This window comes from Prionailurus bengalensis, chromosome B4 (genome assembly GCF_016509475.1).
Source record: "Prionailurus bengalensis isolate Pbe53 chromosome B4, Fcat_Pben_1.1_paternal_pri, whole genome shotgun sequence".
NCBI classification, from domain to species: Eukaryota; Metazoa; Chordata; class Mammalia; order Carnivora; family Felidae; genus Prionailurus; species Prionailurus bengalensis.
This window is the reverse complement of record NC_057358.1, coordinates 12605763-12623061: the sequence shown is the minus strand read 5'-3', so window position 1 is coordinate 12623061 and position 17299 is coordinate 12605763. Positions and strand designations below refer to the sequence as shown.

Genomic DNA, 17299 nt, shown 5'->3' with positions numbered 1-17299 from the left:
TAGGTACGTCACTAAAGGCGACTGTTTCGAATCTGTGCACGGAATCTATGCACCAAAGTGTGCGTGTGTGTGCACACGTGCATCCTGGAACTCAAGCGCGTGCCTTCCTCTGATTTCTCTTCTCTCTCCTGCTCTTACACGTATGCAGGAGTTGACAGGCAAACTGCCCGTTGAGTATCCCTTGGACCCGGGGGAGGAACCACCCATCGTTCGCAGAAGAATCGGGACGGCCTTCAAACTGGATGAACAGAAAATCCTGCCCAAAGGAGAGGTGTGTCCTTTATGTTGTTGGATTCTGCCACGTCAGCCATATTTGTCCCACGTGTTAGGGCTTCCAGACTTTCTGTAACCGTTTCTTCATTCTCCCTGATGCCAGATGCCTTTTCCCTTTTGCTCCGGGGTATCTCACCTTTTAAGCTAGCTGGTAGTCAGTGAGGGGCTCCCCTCCCTAGGATTAGTTACCTTGCTCCTCTGTGAACGGGGAGCCAAGTGCGTGGCTGCCTGCTGTGTGCACAGGGAAGCCAGGTGTGCTCCCAGGGGAGACAGAGGCAGGACAGAGCTGGGGACGGGAGAGCTCTTCCTTCCTAGAATAACTCTGTGCATGTTCGTGCCAACTTGGGGGTCCTTCCTTTCACTGATTCTGGACTGATCTATGCAGGGACAGGTAAGGAAGACAGGGCACCACGCGGACTTCTCAGTAAGCATGTTGATTTCTGTGGAAGTTGTGTGTGGAACATGATAGGCCTGTCACAAGTGGCTACGTTAAGCTTGGGAGAACATCCCAGCAGCACACACGTGGGCCTGTCTTTTTAAGGACCTCCCGACCCTTTGTTACTGGGAGCCCAGCACAATGTGGAAGAAAACCACCAGAGAAGCAAACGGGTGCAGGCACCCCGTTGTGGGGGGAAAGACAGCAGGGTCTGCCCTCGGTGGCCTTAACTTCACCTTGCTGCGAAAAGTGCTACCAGACTTTCAGCAAGATGCTGGGCCCTCCTAATGTCACTCGTCTGCTTTTAGGGGACCCACTGAAGCTTTGCTTTTTCATCCTCTTTGGCACTAAACGTTGGTGGGGGGCTGGGGCTGGAGAGGTCAGGACTGGGGAGGGGGTGGGGGGAGGGTCTTGGGTCTCCCTCTGGTTAATAAGCTATCCAGCCTCAGACCAAGAGAGATTCAAGGCCAGGCAAACCTTTAGGCCTCAAGGCCATGTCCAGGAAATGTCTTTCCAGATTTATTCTGAATGAAGCTACTGATGAAAATGCTCTTGAACAGAGGGCTTAAAAGAACAGGCATCAAAGCCAATGGAGGAGGGAATGCCACGTATGTGTTTCAGTGCGCAGACTCTGAAAAGTGATTGGGGGGAGCTCACATTCTTGTGTCACACCCGCGGTGGGTGAGTGTGAGGGTGAATCCCGAGGGGACACAAGTGCCCTGCAGCCGCCAGCAGGGGATCAGTCTGAGAGTGGCACTGGCGGGTCCCCGGGGGACTGGTGGACACATCAGAAGCTTCATCCACATCACGAGCTGCTCTTTCAGAAGATGAACTTCCCAGTCCTTACATCTCTGAGCCTGAGAAACACTTAACTTGCTACTTAACCCCTGCTTAATCGTGCTCAGCGACCAAGAGTTGCTGAGCAGAGAGGAAACAGCGGAGATGCATGGCTGAGGGTGGGCCCTGGATTTTATCAGGGTCAGGACGGGGGTGAGGGTGGGTGGGATTCAGGAGACCACCTGGTTGGGCATTTTTCAAATCCGGCTGTCGGCAGGATTGCCTGAGGAACTGCCATGCCCTTAGCTGGACAGACGCCTGGCACTAAACTTACAAGAGCAGACCCCACCTTAGCGAGTGCACCGTTGTTCTTCCCGCAGCCCCGAGGGCCTTCTCACCAGTGGCTCCCTCACACTGTCCAGGAAGAGAGGACTGTCCTTTCCTGAGAAGCTCATGTGCAGCCCTGTCTTCCTTACCTGTCCCTGCATAGATCAGTCTAGATAGAATCAGTGAAAGGAAGGACCCCCAAGTTGGCACGAACATGCACAGAGCTATTCTAGGAAGCGAAGAGCTCTCCCACCCCCAGCTCTGTCCTGCCTCTGTCTCTCCTGGGAACATACTTGGCTTCCCTGTTCACGCAGCAGGCAGCCACGCACTTGGCTCCCCGTTCACACAGCAGGCTGCCATCTGGACAGGCAGCGCAGCGGCTCTGTGCTCGTCTCTCCTGAAGGGGCGAGAGTGCGTCCTGGGCTCCCACACTGGGGCGGGTCTCGGGCCAGGGCTCTCCTAACCACCCGGGAGCAGCTGCTAGCGGGAGTTACCCGCACAGAACAGCCTTTGTCCTCGGTGACTTGTTTGTTTCAAGACCCCGGGCGGGAATCCATTTCCATATTCTTCTCCCTCCGGGGAACAAGTGCAGCCAGCCCTGGAAGGAACCGGAAGGAGTTTATCAATCTCCCGAACAGTTCTGTGTAATCTTCACCTCCTCCTCCCTCCTGGGCCCCACTCCCCTCAACAGGAAATGAATCCGGCTAAGAGTTCTGTGTTGGACGGAGGCTGTCGGCCTGGTGCGTGCCTCCCACAGGCGAGCCTTTTTTATCCGGCCCTGAGCTGGAGAGATCTGTCCATCCCGACAGACGTGGTGATGGGTTCCCACGTGATTAGGTCGCTTCCTGTCACGTTTTTGCAAGGCTGCGGATCGCCTGGGGCAGGATGCACGTGTGGCCTCCCCGGGCCCCGCGGGCAGGTATTTGAATACCCCTCTGCCGAGCAGCGGAGAGGCGGCGGGGAGCACTCCATCCCCGTTCAGCCGCTGCGTCCGCCAGGCTGTTTTTTGGCAGCCACAGCCGGCAGGCCAGAGGGAGGTGTCCCAGGGGAGGAAGGAGAGCGCCCCGAAGCAGGGCTGCTGCGCCCCCCTGTCCGCGCCTCCCAGCCCAGAGCTGCTGAGAACAAGCAGGTGTGGGCACGGCCGGAGTTGGCACGAAGGGCTTCCGAGAGAGATCCCGGTGAGCGGGGTACGTCCCAGCACAGAGGGCTCAAAATACGAGAGACAGAGGGCACGAGTGCGAGGTGGGGAGTCACACACGTGTGAGCTCCTGTTGGTGAACCCACTGCACCCCCTGCCCGGGATGGTGAGAAGTGCCAACCAGACAGGCTCCGAATTTCCACGAGGGCTTGGTGTCCACGAACCTTGCAGTGGGGATGGCGGTAACCAAGGCAGGAGCCAAGAGTCTCGAAAGTGGGGGTGCCCCGGGCACTAGCTGCCAGAGGTTTTAGGAGAAGGGCCATTGCAGGGTCAGGCGAGGTTGGGGCTAGGCCCCGGGCCTTGCTGATTTCCTAGGATGCGTGTCTCCCAAAGAGTAGGGCTTGCTGGCCCTGGGACAGGGGTGGGGAGGCGGGGTCCCCCTGCCCCGCGTCCCACTGAGTGTAAGCCCGTGTCTCCCTCCCACAGGAGGCCGAGCTGGAACGCCTGGAACGGGAATTTGCCATTCAATCCCAGATTACAGAGGCCGCCCGCCGCCTCGCCAGTGACCCCAACGTCAGCAAAAAACTGAAGAAACAAAGGAAAACCTCTTATCTGAACGCACTGAGGAAGCTGCAGGAGATCGAGAATGCCATCAACGAGAACCGCATCAAGTCTGGGAAGAAACCCACGCAGAGGGCTTCGCTGATCATCGCCGGTCAGTGCTAACTAAGGCCGCTCCCCACAGGGGCCCCTGGACACTGGCACCAGCACCAGCCCCGAGAGCGGGTCCACAGCTGGCTCCCTGCATGACAAGCTGTTTAACCCCCCGTGCCTTATTTTTGGTCCAGAAAGTGAAGCTCCTAAGGCCCGGTAACCAGATAGGAACAACACAGCGTGTTCAGGTCCACACAAGAGGATCCCACAAACCGAGCTGTCTGGATCCCTGTCCGCTGTGCCCTGGGAGAGCCAGGGGCCGTGAGCTACATGCTCTCATCGGCCCTCACCGGGAGCTAGGCTCAGCTAACCGTGCCTGCCCAGGTTCTGATGTCCTCGGGGACCTCATCACCCTGCCCATGTCTGGAAGGAAAGAGGGTGGCTGGGGTCCGCTGCGAGCCAGCACCCCCGCCAAGCCTGTGTCCTCCACAGACGGGCTGTCTCCAAGGGCCCCCTGTCCCAAAGCCGAACCCCGGGAGGACTGGGCCACCCCACTCTGATTGTCTAGAGTCCTGAGGTCACGACTCCTGGTCAGGAGGGTTTAGAAGCTCGGGTGATTACATTTGGCAAATGCTAGAAAGAAACCCCCCCGAATCCACCCACGGCCGTCGAGTCCCCCAAACTGTTTTAATCCTTCTTTCCTATGTCAGCAAACTCTTTGAAACCTACGTCAGATACTCCTTCGTGGTTTACGCATGTTGCAAATACTTCTTCGGGAAGATAGAAAGTGGGATAGAGGTGACCAGGGGCTGGAGGGGGAGGCGGAATGGGGAGTTAGTGTTTCATGGGTACAGGTTTTGTTAGGAAGAATGAAAAAGTTCAGGGGATGGTGAACACTACTATGTAAATATACTTAACGGCACTGACCTGTACAGCTAAAAATGGTTAAAACATTACATTTTATTTACGGCGTGTACATTTTACCACAATTACATACATATAAATCATATGTACTTATACGTAGAGCACAATTGTATAACCTTAAAATGTGGGCAAACGAGGGAAGCAAGGCTCTACCAGGGCCTCTGGCCCCCAGTTGCCCCCATCCCACCAAACAATACAAATAAAATAACTTCGTAGTTTAGAAAAACAAGAGACCGTAAAAAAAAAAAAAAAAAATCCTTTCTTCTAGGAAATTTGGAATAACCATCTTTCCCCATCCTGCCCTGTTGGCCTTGGCCAAGACTTTGTCACTTGCTTGCCCACGTCTTAACAAGAGCTGCAGTCAGCCAGCCTTTCTCCGTCTGAGGCCTCTGTGAGACCTCCTTGGGGAGGCCCAGCTCTGCAGAAACCTCCAGCACGGTCACCAGAGCCAAGTTTGGGAGGGGTACCACAGGGACAGACCTGTCACTGGTCGGCCCCAGAAGAGCCTGGTTCCCGGCCTGCCCGGCCCAGGCGGTTCTGTGGGCGCTGACAACAGAATTCACATTTAAACAAGTATCTGTCCCAGCGGCACATGGTCCCATGCAAATTTGCAGCCATTGTTTTTAAGTGCTCAAGAATATACTTTATTTTGCCACTGCCTCAAAATATTTCTGCCACACTTGAATTAGAGAAATAATTACAGTTCTTCTTAGTTCCTTAGTCTGGTGTTTTATTTCTTTTCTTTTCTTTTCTTTTTTTTTGTTAACATTTTCCGAGAGCAAGAGAGGCAGAGCATGAGTGGGGGAGGGGCAGGGAAAGAGGGAGACACAGAATCGGAAGCAGGCTCCAGGTTCCGAGCTGTCAGCACAGAGCTTGACCCGGGGCTCAAACCCACGAACCGTGAGATCATGACCTGAGCCAAACTCGGACGTTTAATTGACTGAGCCACACAGGCACCCCTGATGTTTTATTTCAAGAGCTAAAACACTAAACTTGGAACTTCAGACTGGGACCTTTGCTCGTTTTGAACAGAGCAACTCCAGACAAACCACTCCCCCTCGGTGGCCTCAGTTTCCCCAGATGTTAAGAGGGGAGGACTATTTTACTGGCTCCCTCTTGGGCACGTTCTCATGGTTAACTAGTATCTATAAAAATAAGCTTTGGAGAGATAGAAGCTATAGTTAGCAGCCTGCGTTCACCACTAACGACTTCAGAAATTTACGGAGAAGACGTTTATTGCCACAAGACCAAAGCCAAGTCCTTACCTAGTTTCGCGTGTACCAAATACATAGCAGTTCACTGCCTTTGGTTGGGTTGGAACACGCCCTGAGATCGGGCCGGGACAACGATGTGGCTTAACCAGGCCGGGCAGCCTTTATCCTGGATATTAAGCTGCTCGGCACGGCAGGGTCCAGTGAAACAAGAGTGCAGATACACAAAGACTGGCACATCGAGGTGTCAGGAGCGAGGGATGAGCTAATGACCCACCCAGGGACTGTCAAAGGAAATGCCAAACAGCATTTTGATTGTACTCCGTGTGTTCTTTCTGATTAGAAAGAGGAGGATGTGGGACGGTCCCAGACGTATGATTTTTACAAGTAGGTCTTTGTCTAAGGGATGGGCTGAACTCATAGACTCTTGCTCTTTCTCTTCTCAGATGGAAATATTGCCAGTGAAGACAGCTCCCTCTCAGATGCGCTTGTGCTAGAGGATGGTAGGTTGCCCGTTTCCTGCTTCAGAACTCGGACACAGATTAACGGGGATTGAGCTGTATGCAGTCTGGCACAGCCCGGTGGGAAGACCAGAGCCAGGCTGAGGTGACAGCAGGGTGCCCCGCCAGTCCCTGGTTCGCAGCACTCACCCATTTGGGGGTAGGTGGGCGCCGCGTCAGCTCGGGTCTGTAGGAACTTCGGCATTTCCCATGGCCCAGAGGTAGGAGGTGAGGTCCATGAACGGTGTTCTCTGTTTTATAGTTGCCAAAACCGCATTTAAAAAAAATTTTTTTAGTGTCTATTTTTGAGAGCGAACACGTGTGCACGAGGTAGGGAAGCGCAGAGAGAGGGAGACAGCATCCGAAGCGGGCTCCACGCTGACAGCAGAGAGCCTGATGCGGGGCTGGAACTCACAGAGTTGTGAGATGATGACTGAGCCGAAGTTGAATGCTTGACCAACAGAGCCACCCAGGCGCCCCACAGTTTTAACTAAACGCCATGTGCAGTTTCCTTTTGAGTATTCATAGTTTCTGGAGGAAAGACATGGTCTTTGGTTGGATCACAAGTCTAAGATTGAAGCCCACTAGGAAAGCCTGGGAGTAGCAGGAAGAAAAACCTTCCATACCTTCCTGAGAAATCTTAAAAACCAAAGAGAAGATGTCCCTTTAGATTCCTGGTCAGGCCTTGAAATTGTCTTCCTGTTCACCATTGACCTCTGAAAACCCAGCGGTTATCAGGATATTTTCTTGGGAAATTCTTAGAAAAACAGAACTGATCCCCCACGCCCACACCACCACCACACACAGGGGTAGAAAGAATTCGAGGCATGGGACCATCTCTGAGAACGTTCCTGTGGGTTTAAATCAAAACTTGGGAGGCCGGGACATTGACGATATGGAAATCTATTAAGTGGCAGTTAATTTTCCTGCCCTTTAGGAAAACCTCAGGTGGGCAGTGCTGAGTGGCTGTTGAGACAGAAAACCTTAAAAGGTCTGCCCGACACATAGTCATGATGGGAATTGCAAGGATGAAAATAATTGCTATTGATGTGGGGAAAGGCTGGCAGGTTATTTACCCAATGGTCTTGGCCCTGCTGTTAGCAATCAGGTCATAATATTTTTGTCGTCAGCATCGTTCTGCGGGTGCGGAGGAAGCCAGGCTGCGGGGGAGCAGGGAGAGGGGCTTTTAGTACGAGCAGATCTGGCCTGGTTTTGGCCTCTGTGGACTTCAGTCTCTCCAGGCGAGGGAACAACAATTGAGCGAGATTCCTTTGTAAGACAAGATTTGGGGGAGGTACGTGTTGTTGTTGGCTAACGTGGGTGCATGGATGGCGACTAGTTTCCTCCTGTGTTCCGGACCCCCTAAGGGGCATCATCGCCTCAGTTGGACCATTGCAGGCTTGCCCCTCCTAGGGCCTCTTTGCTTTACTGATTTGAGGGGCGGGCGCATAATAGATGCTGGGTTTCAAGGTTGGGGGATGGAGAATTAGGCTTTGGATAAGAATACGAATTATAAATGGACTGCGGGGCCAAGTGAAAGGTGGTTGGAGCTTTTGGGGTTTGCTTCTGTGTATTTTTTCCCTTCAGACCCGGCCCTCTGCCTTCACAATGAGCACTGAGTTTTTCCTCCCTCTTACCCCCCTGCTCACTGCTGTTCCCTCACCCCCTCCCCAGTTGTCCCCCCTGATTATCTTCCTTAACCCCTGCCTCGTCTCTCTCCCAGCCTTGCCCACTCGGAACCCTGATGGTTGACTAGTTCTCACACAGGATTTTCATCCTGACCCCTCCGTGCTTAGGAAGTTCCAGAGTCTTCCTAGGGCTTTCAGACCACATTCCCCACTCAGCCTGGAATCAAAGAAAAGCAGAGAGAGCAGATCCCTAGAACCGCCAACAGATAATGACGCGCAACATACATAACTTTCTTTCATTTTTTTTTTTCCTAACACCTATTTATTGAGCATCATTCCAGGCACTGAGGTGATAGAAGCAAACACAACAGAACCCTCCTGGAGCTGACACTCCCCCAGACCAAATTAGACGCTTAAGGTCTATTGAATGAAAACTTTACAACATGTTAATGACTATGTTTTGCTCTTTGGTATGAAGCAATCATTTGCGGTTGGGATTTATTGGCACTCAGGCTTCACTCCATCTGTAGCTAATCAAAAGTGAAACTTCTCTCCCCATTGAAGGCTGCTGCTTGAAGTTTAGGTTTGGTTCATTCTGGTTGGACTTGTCTCGGCAACTGGGGAAGCCATGGGGTGTGCTCGTTGCCTGGACGGACGCCTGTCTGGATTGTGGGGGGTGGGGGTGGAATGTGGTCATTGAGCGGACGCCTGTCTGGATTGCAGAGGGGGGGCGGCTGTGGGTGGGGGTGGGAGGATCTGTCTGGGTCGGTGGGAGGGACCCTTGCTCAGTTCGTCTCTCTCCATCTCTGTGCAGAAGACTCTCAGGTCACCAGCACACTGTCCCCCTTACAGTCTCCTCACAAGGGACTCCCTCCTCGACCACCGTCACACAACAGGCCCCCTCCTCCCCAGTCCCTGGAGGGACTCCGGCAGATGCACTATCACGGCAGCGACTACGACAAATCCCCCATAAAGCCCAAAATGTGGAGTGAGTCCTCTTTAGATGAGCCTTACGAGAAGGTCAAGAAACGTTCCTCCCACGGCCATTCCAGGTGAGCTGGGTCGGGGAGATCACATGAGCTCGTGGGAGAAAACAAAGGGCTGTCCCAAATAGCACCCACAAGTTTCAGAATCCGCACCAGCTTATTCCCTCCCTCCTGGGGCGGCCTTAAAACAGTGCTGCGCTCGCAGCGCCCTCTGCTGCTGACCCTGTCAAGGTGCAGATCGGTCGCGCAAAAGGGAATGGGGGTTTGGGGCTCACAGTGTCTTGGCAGACGGTCTTAATGCTGTGAAATGACACGGAAATTAACGAGGGAGGCTTAGGCAGTGCCCTTCTGAAAAGGCAAGAAAGTCTACTCCCAGGAATCCCAAAGTGGTTCAGAACCCTACAGCATCATCCAACAGAATTCCAGGGCCAGACAGCTGTAATCTTAGCCGTGCATTATCAGCTCATTACTCAGCTGATACTGCAGAGAGATTTTTGGAAGGCATTTTGGTCTGTTTCTCTGTTTTTCTCATTTCCTTTAATTACACCCTTTAAAGCTCCCAGTGGCTGTCCAGACAGGTAAATATTTGTCCGCTGGAAAACAGAAACTGTGGTTGAGGGCAGGGACTTCACAGAACAGTCCACTGCCTGTTATGCACAAGGCTTATGCACAAGGCTGATGAGGTTTTCTTTCTTTTTTTTTTTTTTTTTCTTTTTTTGAAGATTTTTATTTTCTAAGTAATCTCTCCATCCACCGGGGGGGCTTGAACTCACAACCCTGAGATCAAGAGACGCATGCTCTTCTGACTGAGCCAGCCAGGCGCCCCCACTAGGGTCTTGGTTTCACACTTTAGTGCAGGTCGGGGCCGAGGACCCCCCCACACACACACACAACTGGGGCGAAGGCTGAGAGCCAGAATAGGAATCTGGGGGCGGGGGGCAGACCCAGGCTGGGGTCCGCGGCCGGGCAGCTCCCCGGGAGAGGTGCGGTCGTGTGTGGCCGTGACCAGCCTGGCATCCTCTGGTTTGCAGCAGTCACAAGCGATTCCCCAGCACGGGCAGCTGTGCAGAAGCAGGCGGGGGCAGTAGCTCCCTCCAGAACAGCCCCATCCGCAGCCTCCCTCACTGGAACTCCCAGTCCAGCATGCCGTCCACACCAGACCTGCGGGTCCGGAGTCCCCACTATGTCCATTCCACGAGGTGAGTGTACCAGGCCTTTGGGCCACCTCCGTCCCTAGACCAGACCTCCCTTTGTTAACCTGGGCGATGCCCCCCCCCCAAACTGGCCCGAAGAACCGGTAAACTGGGGTCAGGCTGGAACCAGTGAGGCAGGTTCTTATTAATGCAGAGCAGGATGAAAAATGCGGGACGGCAGCGGTGAGCCCCCGTTAGCTACGGGACCCGTTCATATCCCAGGGTCTACATCCGGGAGTCACCTGGGAAATCTCCAGGCTTCTGGAAACAGTGGGCATGGAGGGAGTTTCCTCTTTTTTTTAATTTTTTTAAAGTTTGTTTATTTAAGCAATCTCTACACCGAAAGTGGGGCTCGAACTCACGACCCCGAGATGGAGAGCCACATGCTCTACCGACTGAGGCATCCAGACGCCTCACGGAGGGAGCTTTCCTAATCAAAATGGAGGCAGGAGAGGCTATCCAGATCAGGGAACATGCTGGAAACAGAACGACCTTGCACTGATAGGGGGTGATATTTATTCTCTAGTCTTCATGTGTCTTCCCGCTGAGGCCTGGACTTTTTAATGCCTCGGGGTGTAAATTCATTGAAGAGGAAAAGGAACTGGCAGAAGTGAAGTGTGAATCACTCCTGCATTTTCTGAAAAGAGGCACAACCAAAGCCATCATTTGATTTGATCAAATTGCGTAGGGATTTGCGTATGCACTGATTGCGTAGGGACTGTGGCTCCAAGGATGGGTTTATATAGGATAAGTTGGAGCTCGCCGGGCAAGACTGATTCATTCTTTCAGGTAGCATACTTGTCACTTGCCTGTATGCACCAGGTACAACCGTAGGGACAGAACAGTGAACGAAAGAAACCACACTCCAGCTCTCAACGGACTGACGTTTTAGTAGGGGAGAGCGGCAAGAAAGAAAAAGGTCTGTCCCGTGGTGATACGCACTAAGAAAAATGGACAGGGGGCTACATAGTGAAAGGCAAGAGTGACCGTTAAGTGAAAGCATCAGGGCAGTTCTCTCTAATAAGGTGACATTTGCGTAGAGACCTGAATGGATGGGGTAGCCAGTTCTGAGGATACACCCGAGAAGAGCAAGGTCAGAGCCCCAGGGCCAGGCCTGCACTTAGCATGTCCCCCGGGGGGCTAGAACGGCCGGAGCAGATGACCGAGACCGTGGAGAGGAAAGTGAGGCCTGAGCCCTGAAGAGCCGCTCGGTGGGGACTTCACGTTCTACCCCGAGTGGCAGAACAGGAACTCACCTCCTCCTGTACTTGGCCAGTGGGGCCGCCCTGAATGTCACATGTGTCCTAGCATTGTCCACCCCTGTGACACTGATGGATGTTTACAGTGTGGACTCATAAGCAGAGTGGATCATAGACAAAGTAGTGGCGTGAGGAGTATGTGCAGCCGTCAGGTTTAAGTGTTAGCTGCTCCGGCCGCCCGGTTGAGAGTTGCGGGCGAATGGGAACCTACGTGGGTTTCCTAACAGTATCTGGTTGAACCCTGTGAAGTGCGCTAAGTCGGCCTTTCTCTTGCTCTTCAAAGAGTGGGCATTTCATCTGATGGCACGGATTCTCCTGGTTCTCTTTGCATCTATAGAATCCCTTTGTGCCGTTTAAAAAAAAAAAAAAGCCAGGCTATTAGGGTGCCTTTCCAGAGGCCACCTTTCTGTGGGTGCCGTCCCCTGTCGCGCCCCCGCGCATGCTGGAGCATCCAGTCGGGGGATCTGCGGTCCCTCCGGCCCCTTGGCTTCGCCCGGCGGGGCTCCCAGGGCCACCCTGCTCCCGCCCAGCTCTCCTCGGTGCGGTTCGCCGGCGGCTCTGGACGGCGGGTTCTGTCCTTGCCTGGGTCCCACGAGCGCAGAGCCTGCGCCCACCCCGTCCCCCCCAGGCGCCCCTCCCCGGGGCACCCCCACCCATCCGCCCGCCCGCCCGCCGTCTCCCCGCAGGTCGGTGGACCTCAGCCCCACGCGGCTGCACAGCCTCGCCCTGCACTTTAGGCACCGGAGCTCCAGCTTGGAGTCCCAGGGCAAGCTCCTGGGCTCGGAGAACGACACGGGGAGCCCCGACTTCTACACCCCGCGGACTCGTAGCAGCAACGGCTCCGACCCCATGGACGACTGCTCCTCCTGCACCAGCCACTCGAGCTCGGAGCACTACTACCCGGCGCAGATGAACGCCAACTACTCCACGCTGGCCGAGGACTCGCCGTCGAAGGCGCGCGCGCGGCAGCGGCAGCGGCAGCGGGCGGCGGGCGCGCTGGGCGCCGCGAACTCGGGCAGCATGCCCAACCTGGCGGCGCGCGGCGGCGGCGCGCACGGCGTCTACCTGCACAGCCAGAGCCAGCCCAGCTCGCAGTACCGCATCAAGGAGTACCCGCTGTACATCGAGGGCGGCGCCACGCCCGTGGTGGTGCGCAGCCTGGAGAGCGACCAGGAGGGCCACTACAGCGTCAAGGCGCAGTTCAAGACGTCCAACTCGTACACGGCGGGCGGCCTGTTCCGGGAGAGCTGGCGCGGTGGCGACGAGGGCGACGCGGGCCGCCTGACGCCGTCGCGCTCGCAGATCCTGCGGACTCCGTCGCTGGGCCGCGAGGGCGCCCACGACAAGGGCGCGGGCCGCGCCGCCGTCTCGGACGAGCTGCGCCTGTGGTACCAGCGCTCCACGGCCTCGCACAAGGAGCACAGCCGCCTGTCGCACACCAGCTCCACCTCCTCGGACAGCGGCTCCCAGTACAGCACCTCCTCCCAGAGCACCTTCGTGGCGCACAGCAGGGTCACCAGGATGCCCCAGATGTGCAAGGCCACGTCAGGTGAGCGGGGCGGGGGGGGGGGGGGGGGGGGGGGGGGGGGCGGGGCTCCGGACATTCTGAGATCGTTAGTTCCAGAAACCTGGGCTGTCAGACGGCTGAGACTGGGGGCCTTCGTGTCCCCTCTCCTTCACGCGCTCCCGTCCCAGCCCTGTCTTTGGGGGACAGAGATCTCAGAAACGGTGGGAGGGAGGGGGCAGCGCCTCCGACCCTCCCCAGCGGGCTGGGCCAAGCCGCCCCGGTTCAGCATCCTAGGTAGAGATGCGAACCCTCCCTCCGGCCGCTTCTTGTAAGGACAGACGTCAGAGAAGCCCCGTGCGGACGTGGCTCCGGGTTTGTTCCAGTCAAAGCTGCACCTTTACCCTGGTGAAGAGACACTAGTACGTTACAGACCCGAGTGGCCCCTTCCAGGGGGACACTTGTTCCAGGCATGGCCTTGTGTCCTGGAGCCTTGGAACTGGGCCGTGTCCCCTGGGTGGGACCACTGGTGGGGGGGAGGGGGGGAGGGGGGGTTAAAGTCCCAACTGCTCCTGGGTTCCCATGTCAGGGATGTTAGGAGGTGACCAAAAGAATTTTTATAAAGTGCTTTCAGTACCTCGATACTACACCTTTAAAGCTTTCATAATTAGGCTTTTTTCCTTGTACTCAGAGCATTGAGCAGTGCCAGAACATAAAAAAGTAAAAACGGAAAACACCACCCTTTGCTTCAGAAGCTAGTAGCTTCTCTGGGAAACAACAGCGGTGACAGCCACCCCCAGTGCTCAGCAGCATGCTTGGGCCGGGGCGGGGGGGGGGGGGGGGGGTGGCGTGCAGGCAGGAGGCTCTGCTTAGACTACAGGGAAAGAAAAGGGAGGCAACTGAGACATAAGAAAATGATTTTTTAAAATAGAAGAATAAAATGAGAGTGATCAGCACACAGAAGGGATTCCAAGTCAGGATCTGACTTGTGATGGGAAAGAGTTAAGTGAGGATAAAGATCGGGAAGGACGGAAAATGGGGTTCACCTTTGGGGAACAGGAGGGGATTCTTGGGCCTTGGAATGATTGGGACAAAGAGGAGGGACCGGCCGGCTGCCTGGGTGCACCAGGCCTCACGGCTCCCGCATTCTATGCCCCGTGTCCCCAGTGACTCATCCGTTTATTATGGCGGCACATTGGCCAAATGACAGGTTCCAGAGAGGAGAACAAAAGTGATTCAGGCAATCATGAAAGAAACCATGGACTTGAGGTCCTAGAACCTTCTCCGTGTTCCTCCTTCATCTATAAAATAAGCCCAGTCAAACTCGCCCGGGACTTCGCAGGGGGGTTTGGAGAAAGAACGAATGAGTGTGTTGCTCGCATCATTTAAAAAGCATGAGGCTCTGTAACTGTTCAAAGCACTAGCGGTCTGAAGGAACCAGGAACCAGGAGTGTTTCCCTTCTGTCAAAACTGTAGCGCTTGCCTGGTGATGAGGTAGCTCTTTGAGAACATATTTTAGAAGTTCTAAACATATTTCGAAGGTCTAAGAAGCTGTATCTGAAGTTTAATGAGAAAGATACTTTGGAGAAGACCGAATTGGCCAAAAGTCGGGGTGGGGGGAGGGGATCGCCCCCACTGTGACCCTGCCACGGGGTCATACCCAGCATCTCTGGAAAGAAGCTCCTTCACTGGACCTGTCTGACCCCCCCCCCCTTTTCTGCATCACCCCTCCGCAGCTGCCTTACCTCAAAGCCAGAGAAGCTCAACGCCGTCGAGTGAAATTGGAGTGACGCCCCCAAGCAGTCCCCACCACATCCTAACCTGGCAGACTGGGTGAGTCCCCTGTTCAGACCTTCTGCCCCCTTCTTCCAGCCTCTAGAATGATCAGCTTTCCTCATCAGTTAGGAAGGATGTCCTAAACACAAGATCCTCGTTGCCAGAAGGGTGTACCCACCAAAAACGTGAGCATGTGTTCCTGGGAAACCCCTTGCTTCCCAAAGCAGCTGCGTGAATGCTGTTACCTCCCACCTGGCTCCTTTCCGTCCCTGTCCGTGTAGACGGGCCAGTTCTCTGGGCTCTCTTTTCACCCTGGCCGTGGTCCCAGGAACGTGGGGAAGGTGGGTGCCGGAAGTCAAATGGCACTCCTTTGGGCAGAATTCCACGCAGAGTTTGATTTGTGTTCAGATTCTATCAGGCGGACTTCACGGGGCGGGGCAGGAAGGGGAGAGGGGACTTGAGCTACTCTTGCTTCTCGCCCTGCCCCCACCTTAGAATCAGGACGCATCTGAAGGCAAAGGGCCTGAGGCTCCGAGCCCTTCTCTGTCCTGGCTCCAGCTGCTTGCTCTTAACCCACAAACCAAGGGGATCAGGTGCAGGTTCCCTGAGATCTTTAAGAAGTGATGCACAGCAAAGTAATGAAACCAAAATTCCATTCCTTTTATAGCTGCCAGCGTAGGCATAGAGCATTCTAGTCCCGTGGACGGTTAGACGTTCTGACCCCTGACGTCCAGCAGATACACGTAAATCGCTTTCCTCACGATCCCTGCCTCTTCTGTTGGTCCTCACACGTCCCCTCGGACTGGCTGTTAGGTTCTGTCCGCACCCGCTGGGTCAAGGGGTGAGGGATCCCTTGATGGGGCTCTATTCAGTTTTTAGTTTGCTGGAGGGCCCGTGGGGAAGCCTGGAAAAAGGTGACGGCCGTCTAGGAGTTGAATCATAGGACAACAGGACCAGAATGGGCTCCACTGGCTGCATTCGGGCTCCCGTGCCTGGCAGACGTTTTTGTCTCTGTAAACTTCTCCGGGGTGACTTTAAACCAGGCTTTACGGAGCCTTAGTATTTGACAGAAGGGAAAGGGGAGCTGATGTGTATTGAGTGCCTGCGGTGTACTCAAAGGCTGGGAGCTTTTTCTGACATTTATAAGTTTCGTATATTCTTCACTGCAACCTTGCGAGGGAAAGAGCCGATCTCTTAGTTGCACTGATGAGGCTTAGAGAGAGTAGGTGCTCTGCCCGGAGTCCCACAGCTGAACGAAGCTGCGCTCTCTGGCCTCCGGAGTCCTGTCCTCTTCCACCGGCCAGTGGTTCTGAGAGTGCTGCCCTCGGACCGGCAGCTCGAGCATGTGTGGTTTGGGATCTTGTTACAAATGCAGATGCTCCGGCCCATCCATGACTTACTAAATGAGACAAGATGGGGGGAGGGGGGGGTGGGCAGGGCATTGTGTTTTAACAAGGCCTCCAGGGGATTCTGATGTCTGCTCAAGTGTGACAGTCCCTCAACTATAGCCCATGATGCCTCTTCCTCCTTTTGAGTCGGGAGAACCCATAGTCCCAACCACAGTGATCTGCGTCCACTCCCATTTCTTGGTCTTTGGGGCGGCAGCTACCCTCTCCGTCCTTATTACAGGTCGTTACGACCCTCCCTCCCATACCATCCACGGGTCAGGTCCGTCACGCGTGGTCGGGCAGCTACTGCAAGGCCTCAGGCCCGAGAGTGGCACGGAGATTAAATTCATAGGAGAAAGTACGCCAGACCTTGTGTATCTTGGTATCTCCAGTGGCCAAGCCATTTCTCCCAAATAAGGAACTTCCCATTTCAGGGTCTTTGTCGGGATGGTCCACATTTTCTGAATCCTGCCCAGTCTCCTCTAATCTGATTATATGACTGTTATTTGCGGGAGGGCAGGCCTGAAAGGAGTGAACGCCCTTGAGCTGGCCTTGAAACCCGCCTGTGTTCCACCACAAAGAGCTAGTGAGGAGGCTTGACAAATTGGAAACCAAGCTGTTTGGGTCCTTGAAGTAAACGTTTATCAGATTGAGGAGGTGGACGGTCGTAAACAACCAGCAACTGTTCTCTGCGATGTGATAGGAAAAGGAGAAATGGGTACAAAGTGCCAAAGCCCGCCTTCCGAACAAAACCAAAGAGGAGGCTTTTGAGTCACTCTTGGGGCTTGAAAGTTCTGCGTGAGTTCTGTTATTTGTCACTAACGCTTGGGTGTATAGTCGACTGATCTTTGCAATGTATTAATAAGCTACTAATCATGTCTGTGTCAGTTCCTCTCTTTAACATGACCTCTCTTCTCTTCCTTCTTCTGCTTTCCTTTGTTCAGAGAAGCAACAGAAAACTCACCCATTATGGATGGGTCTGAGTCTCCAACTCACCAAAGCACTGATGACTAGAGGTATTGTAAGGGGGTGTTCGGTTCTCCCCGCCCTCCCCCTCTCCCCCCCCCCGCTGCTCACGAGTGTGTGATCTCACATGTGCTGCATGTGTCGCCCTTGTCCGCATCGAAATTTCCAGAAGCAGCTTCTGAATGGTGTGGAAGGCGTTAATCTTCTGTCTTATTTCTAGATATCTGGGGAACTCTATGTTTATATGTTTTGACATGAGATGTTAGATATTCCCACTGCCACTTCCCAGAAAAGACCTCACTGTGTGTCGTAGCCCTTCCCAGACTCTGTGTACGCAGATACTTGCAGAAGCTTTTACT

At 54.5% G+C, this 17299-nt stretch overlaps 1 protein-coding gene across 5 annotated transcripts in view; it reads left to right on the top strand.

The window, feature by feature from the left end:
• Nucleotides 1–17299, top strand: part of FRMD4A (FERM domain containing 4A) — a 616540-nt gene that overhangs the window by 582409 nt on the left and 16832 nt on the right. For 3 of the 5 annotated variants that reach the window (XM_043563478.1, XM_043563479.1, XM_043563484.1), the window contains 7 exons: nt 149–271; nt 3438–3666; nt 6187–6243; nt 8683–8920; nt 9886–10053; nt 11993–12855; nt 14547–14643. In XM_043563478.1, the coding sequence (XP_043419413.1) occupies nt 149–271; nt 3438–3666; nt 6187–6243; nt 8683–8920; nt 9886–10053; nt 11993–12855; nt 14547–14643 (1775 nt within the window). Of the gene's footprint in view, nt 1–148; nt 272–3437; nt 3667–6186; nt 6244–8682; nt 8921–9885; nt 10054–11992; nt 12856–14546; nt 14644–16918; nt 16991–17299 lie in introns of all 5 variants that reach the window. The other 2 variants (XM_043563480.1, XM_043563483.1) reach the window with 1 other exon arrangement.